Here is a 6926-nt window from a genome sequence, read left to right on the forward strand (position 1 = left end):
GAAGACCCCCCCCCCCCCCCACCCTAAAAGTATAAAAGAAATGAAGAAAAAAGAAAAATAATTAAAGTTTGTCTGAGAGTGCCATTTCCGGCCATTTTGATGTGCCATAATCACAAATTTTCTTACCTCAGCCTCAACCATGGTGGGGCTGAGGTGGTATTGACCATCTGTCTGTTCAAGTTCCTCCCTTCACCCCCACCCTCTATTTCTCCTGCTTTTCTATTATAAGTATTGTCTAGGGACTTTTTAATAGGTCCCCAGACAATACTTAAATGAATGAAAATTTAAATAGGATATTACAAATTATGGATTTTAGAAATCCATTAAAAAAGGCCCTCAAAATGCTAATTTGTCAGAGCTTCCAGAAGATTTGCTCCACCCTCCCGGGGATATTTAGGTCCTTAGGTCTTTATCAATGTACCTTGATAAAGACCTAAGGATAGTTCGAAATATCTAATAAAGTGTTTCTAAAGTTTATACATGGTTAGTCTCCTATATTCTTTTATATACATACATATACGTTTTGGTACATACATGTTGGTGTGAATAGTATGTGCATGTACATCATTTTTATAATCTTTGTATAAGCCAAGTACTTACCTGTATTCCCATACGAACACCTGAAGCAATACTTGTACGGCCATTAGCATTTGAAGGCAATGCCCCGGTAAGTCGTGCTCGAGAATTGTCATCAGCCACAAGTGTAAGCGGTGCAAGCTGGTAAGCAGATGAAGAAAACCCAACAATGGCAACGTAGCTACCAATATAAATGGTGGACTCAAGATAGTGAGTTGTAGCTTGACGAAGTTTCATTAAAGGATCACCCTACCGAAAAAACCACACAAGTAAATAACTACGGAGCCCCTAAAGGGACATGGTTAAAGAAAATATTAAACTTTTTCCAGGGAACGAAATAATATTTCGAGGGAACGAGATAATATTTCGAGGAAACGAAATCATTTCGAGGGCACCCCCGGCTAGGGGGTCGATGCCCCCGACGAGGGGTCAGATTTTCCCCACGAAAGCAAAGTGGGTGTGGTCGAGCTTCGATTAAAAGGTTTCGACAGTTTTTAAATTTTGACAATTTAATGTTTTTAAAGGCTTATTTAATCGATATCTACGAAGCTCTGTGTTGTGAAATAATCAAATAGTGGTGTCAGTGCTCAAATTAACAATACAATGATATTAAGGTCATAACGAGCATAACCTATCAACGAAAAGTCCCTTATCAGTTGTTTGACTAAGACTACCCCTGATGATCCCTCGCTGTCAAAGAAGACAGTTCCATCGCTTGACCGCAAGGGCCCTGGCCGATGATCGCAGATACAATTCAACCAACAAGGACAGTTTCTCAACTGGTTTCTCGCCCTCATATATAGGCCAATGATAAATTTCAATATCCCTTATACTTACCTCCATACTCCCTGAGGTATCAAGGACCAGTACAACGCGTCGTGCTGTTGTAGCTTGAACAATTCGAAACGTTGGCGTTGTGGTACTAACTGTTCTCGGTGGGTTATTACTGTTTTTGAAATCATCTGTACCCAGCATTACATCCCAAATACTTTTCCCCTTACAAAGCCTATTATGCCGATTAGGTGCTTCCGCAAAATGACGTTTATCAGGATTAACTTCATTTCCATTGCAAAAAAAGTTTATCTGAAATACAATGTTTATGGTCACGACGAGGTAGTCAGAGGTTTTATCTATAATTCATAGGTCTATAATATGTAAATTATTAAAAGTAGGTTACGATCCAAAACATTAACAAATTTGTATCCAACTTTACCGAAGGTAAAAACTGTTTGTACATTATTGAAGTCTCAGCTCTTTGCGTCTGTGAATTGTCATCTTCGAACTTACAACTTTTGGTGTACACTCCGGTTTTCGGGTCTAATTGACATTTCCTATCCGATCTTGAATAGTCTCTATAAACACCACTAACTGACTTTGTGCAGCGTGTCGCTTCGATCTTCTTTTTGCTCACAACAAATTTATCGTCGTTTTCATATGGGTACTCATCAAAAACACCCCATCGGAAATGTGCCCATTCATGTACTATTAACTTATCTATAAGTGGAAATAAAATTGTGCTGATTATAGAGTTGCATGTACTGTGTAATTGTATGAAAGTTTTAATGTATCTCTTTTTGTAAAGTAGTGGCTTTGGTTATAACCTGTTAAGAGATGAATTATTGTGGGAGATAAATTTACACAAATTAAGGTAATAAATAGGTTTGGATATATTGTTTTTGGCTTTGAAAAAGCTAGACCTGTTCTCAGGGGGCGGATCTGGGTTGAAATGTAGGGGGTTTAAAATATTGTAAACGATTAAATGAATCGATGAACCTCAAAAGAGAAAGGGGGTCCGGGTTCTCCAATGGAAAATTTTGATTCCTAGATGGAGGGAAATGAGATTTCCCGACTTCTGAGTTGTCTTTTAATTAATTTTATGTTCTTCAATATTTAAGGTTTCCTCCTCTTGAAAACGGTCAGGTAAACTTTCTCATTCTTATTACACTAAATAGGCCTATTATGTGTGTATACCTACATAAAACAAATGAGTAGTTGCATACGTATTCTTTTTTCCATGAATCCATAAACCCCAAAGATAAAGAGGGGGGTCTAAGAAAAGTTTGATTCCTGATGGCAGGAAATGTGCTTTCCTGACTTCTGTGGTGTCTTTTAATCACTTTTAAATTCTTCAAAATTTAAGGTTTTCCCCCTTTTGAAAATATTCGATGAACCCCAAAGAGAAAGAGATTTGGGGTTCTCACCGGGAAAATGTTGAGCTTTCTCGACTTCTGAAGGGTCTTTTAATGACTTTTAAGTTCTTCACGGTTTTCCACTCTTGAAAACAGTCAGATAACTTTTTCTCATTCTTATTACAGTGAATGGGCCTATTAAATGACCTACAAAATCCAATAATTTTAAAATTCAGAAGAAAAAACTAAGAGACCATTTCAAAATCACATTTTGCAGGTCCAACTGAACACATTAGTACTCCTGCTGAACTTAAGGACCCTAAACATTCCCCACACACATTCTTCTCCCACCACACCCCCACATATTTTTAATGGGGGTTGGCCCAATCACTTTGTCCGCAATGTATTTTTGGTCAAGAAAAGACAAAAATGTTGAAATGAACTGCGTAAATGACCCAGGTTTTAACGAAAGAGCGCTGTATTGAATAAATTGAATTGAATTTATTTGATTTCTCTTTATTTTTATTATAAAATACATAACCTACATAGTAAAAACAAGTCATTTAAAAACAAATGAAAACACTATAAATATACAGCCAGAGAATATTTTATTTCATAGCAAAATACCAGTATCTCTGCCCATACACATCTGATTTATCTATAATACATGACTCAAGTGCGCTTTCCTTTATTATAATTTGAGAAGTATGAGAAAAAGCATGTAAAGAAAGATAAGATTGGTTTCGGCACATAAAGTAGGTAAAGTAAAGTAAATACATCAAAAACAATTGGTGCATCACAGCGATTATTTGATGATGAATTTCGCTATACAAGAGTATTATTTCCGGCAGTCTAGAGGAGCTGTATCCCTAAAATCTCCCACTTTAGCCCCAAGTATGTTGGGGCTTTGATGGGTGTGGACTGAAGGTTTTGAAGTAGGTAAAGGTAAATACATCAAAAACAATGTTGTATATACAAATTTGTATTTTCTATGGTACATCACACATAATAATAAAATCTCTATGGTTGCCGAAAATCGCTGATAAGAGAGCATGAGAATGTGTTAGCACTTCATTATGACTATACTGTATAATGGTGATGTGATTATAATGAATTTTACTATATAAAACTTTCGGCCACATCAGCCCAAAGCATGGTTGGCCTGAGGTGGATGTGGACTTGCTATGTTGAAGTAGGTATAGTAAATACATCAAAGACAGTGTTTCTTTAATTTTGTTTATGGTACATCATTCGTAATAATTAGATTCCTTAAATTTCCGCACCTCAGTCCCAACCATGGTGAGAAAAGGTGGATGTGGTCACAAAATGACTCCCAACACACCCCGGCCCCCTAATGAGAAGCATCAAGGTACAATTTGTACAACATGCATGGATCCTACTGCTGCATACACCCACATACCATGCTGTGCAAAGTCCTAATACTCGGAACAAAAGCTGCACACATTTTTTTTTCATTATTACCAGCTATGGATAATGGGACAAAAGCTTGCATCAACGGTTTGCAAGCTCTCTTCGACATAAAGTTAAGTGCAAGTAGTCAAGAATCTCCCTGCCTTTTTAATTGTGTTTTTCCCCTTGAAATCAAAAATTGTGATATTATTGCATCAGAAATCGAATTTCCCGATGGTTGAAGTATTGGCTTCAATACAGTATTCCAAATGAATTTACAGTCACCAGAAAAATAGTTGCTAAACAGATAAATAAAATGGAAATAATAAAGTGGATCTTGTTTGGAGTTGTCTTATTCTCAAAAAGTGTCCCTGAAATCTTGACAATTATCTTTGATACCTGCAGAAAATATGGACTAAATAATATCCCTAAAAAAAAGTGTCAATTGTTTGATGAAAACAAATTTGTAGACAAATTATACCTAGTAAGAATAGCTTGAGAAGACATTGGAAATGTAATGGACTTACACCAGTATTTGGAGCAAACAATCACAAATATAGATGCTTCACATGACCGTGGAACTGCAAGTGCTACAGGAAAGTTCCAATTCTAAAAAAATTATCTATAATTGATTTATTTATTTATCTTATCTAGAAATTCTAATCAAAGGTAAGAAATGGAGAGAATAGTGGATTACATTCATACAATACCTCTAGGACCCCATCCTTTCACAGCATATGTTTTATCTCGCACGTACTGCGGCGTTAAGTTGATATACTGTCCCTGTTTACCACATCCTTCAGTAAGGCGTGCATACGGGCTTGGTGATTCTCCTTTAGCTATGCGGACATTTGTTCTGTCGAAGGTTTCTGTTTTTGCTGGTTCATACTCCGCGAGATGAGGCCATGACTGAGGTACAAGTATCGTTATTGTCTTCCAATAAACTCTACGTCCCGTAGCTTTGAAAAGGAATGACGAGCCGTCTGTGAAGATTTCCTGTACACAATATAACAATAATAATAATAATACCTACCATTAGTTTCATATAACTTAGGTTACTTTTTCAGAAAGTTATTTTTAACTCACTGAGCTGGTGCTATGACGTGCTAGTGAGGTTTGCATAATCCAGGGAGCTATGCCGGGCAGAATTATCCAAGCCGGACAGGTCCAAACGGAAGGGTCAGACAATACGCCAGCAACAGTGTCCTCCATCTTAGTGGTTAGCGTCGGGCCAAGAACCCTTCCTGAAAAAAAACTAGGCCTCCACCTTAGGGGGTTAGTGGCTGGCAAACAACTCTTCCTGAAAAAAAAACACTATGTTACAGAAACTGGTATAAATAATATTTTGTCAACCCAAAATGGAAGTACCTGAGCCGTGAGAGGAGCAGGTTTTGCTAGCGATCACCAACTAGAACGGGCAAAGTTTCAAATTAACCAAAGAAAAATGTGCACATTGAAAGCAATAGAAAGACATTTGCAAGCATTTGAAGTTGCATACAAACTGTAGCAGTAGTCTTAGGATATAATAAAGGGACAGAAACCATAAATAAGTCATGACAGATGGGAGGTGGTGGTAGAAAAGAGGAAACAACCGAAATTAAATCGAAGGAGTCGAAAATAATGTTTAGAGATTCTCAACCGTACCCCACCAAAAGATGCAGTTGTGATGATGACGAACAAATTGTGTTTGTGAAATGGAAGACATCAACACAGGATATGAAATAAATGCAGAGATAAGAGATGTCATCAACATATTTAAAGAAGGCAAAGCTACAGGAAAAAATGAGATTTTACCTGAATTTATTGAAGGCCGATTTAAACACAAAGTCAGTTGGCTTGACGAAATTTTCCGACTGATCTGAGACAACGAAGAAGTGGCAGACATGGAGAAAAAGCATGATAATGAAGATTCCAAAGAGTGGCAACCTCATAGATTGAGCCACTAGAGAGAAATCACCCTAACATCTGTACTAAGTAAGTGCTAAGAAATGAAGAAGCGAGATTAAAGGAAGAAGCCAATCTTCATTATCTGCAATGTCATTGAACAGTCGTTAGAATGGCAATCGACATCCCTTTTGTAAATTACAAAAAGGCTTTTGAGTCTTTTCATCGCGAAAGTCTATGGAAGATAGCGAAATGCTATGAAAAGTTGATAACTTTGATTCAAACACTGTACTGGGGTGTAAATATCTGGGTTATAATTGACTGAATCTTTAGGAAGGCAAACACTACCGCACACAATGGCATCATGGCGTTTCATGTCCCATCTTCATGACTGAGACTTTGCAAATGATGTTAGGCCCAACACAAACTCACAAGACTAAATAACACCTCAGAACAAACAGGTCTCAAAGTAAATTGAAAGAAAGCGAAGTTTTCTAAGTCAAAAGGATAATTAAAGTTTAGTGATTAAGAAGAAGTGAATGAAGTTGAGAGATTTACTTACCTTGAGACTATATTTTAAAGCAATAAAGGTGGTGGCAATGAAGACATAAACAACAGAATTAATAAAGCCAGAACATTATTCATTAAGCTCAAATATATATACTTATTAAACCAAAATTAGGTTCTGCAACATCTTCGTAGGCCTAAAATCAGTACTACTTTACGGATCTGAGACAAGGAAGATAACATGAGCGATAGGAAACGTCTTGATATATTCCAGCCCAAGTGCCTAAGGATGATCTTGAGGATAGATTAACCACGTCCTAAAAATGGATGCAGACAGTCACTGTAGAAAGGCACTCTTATGGGCGCCACAGGAAAAGAGGAAAATTAGCAACCCTAAGACGATATGGAGGATAACAGTGG

General features: G+C 37.1%; 1 protein-coding gene across 1 annotated transcript in view; it reads right to left on the bottom strand.

Moving 5' to 3' along the window:
- LOC117121718 (calcium-activated chloride channel regulator 1-like) overlaps positions 1-6926 on the bottom strand; it is a 23778-nt gene that overhangs the window by 7449 nt on the left and 9403 nt on the right. Inside the window, exons 2-5 of the mRNA XM_033267003.1 lie at positions 4826-5111; positions 1790-2070; positions 1414-1659; positions 601-825 (exon numbers count right to left, since the gene is read on the bottom strand). Coding sequence (XP_033122894.1) covers positions 601-825; positions 1414-1659; positions 1790-2070; positions 4826-5111 — 1038 coding nt within the window. The remainder of the gene's footprint in view (positions 1-600; positions 826-1413; positions 1660-1789; positions 2071-4825; positions 5112-6926) is intronic.

Source organism: Anneissia japonica, unplaced genomic scaffold, assembly GCF_011630105.1.
Source record: "Anneissia japonica isolate Jap-2015-1 unplaced genomic scaffold, ASM1163010v1 scaffold287709_len1912824_cov184, whole genome shotgun sequence".
NCBI lineage: Eukaryota > Metazoa > Echinodermata > Crinoidea > Comatulida > Comatulidae > Anneissia > Anneissia japonica.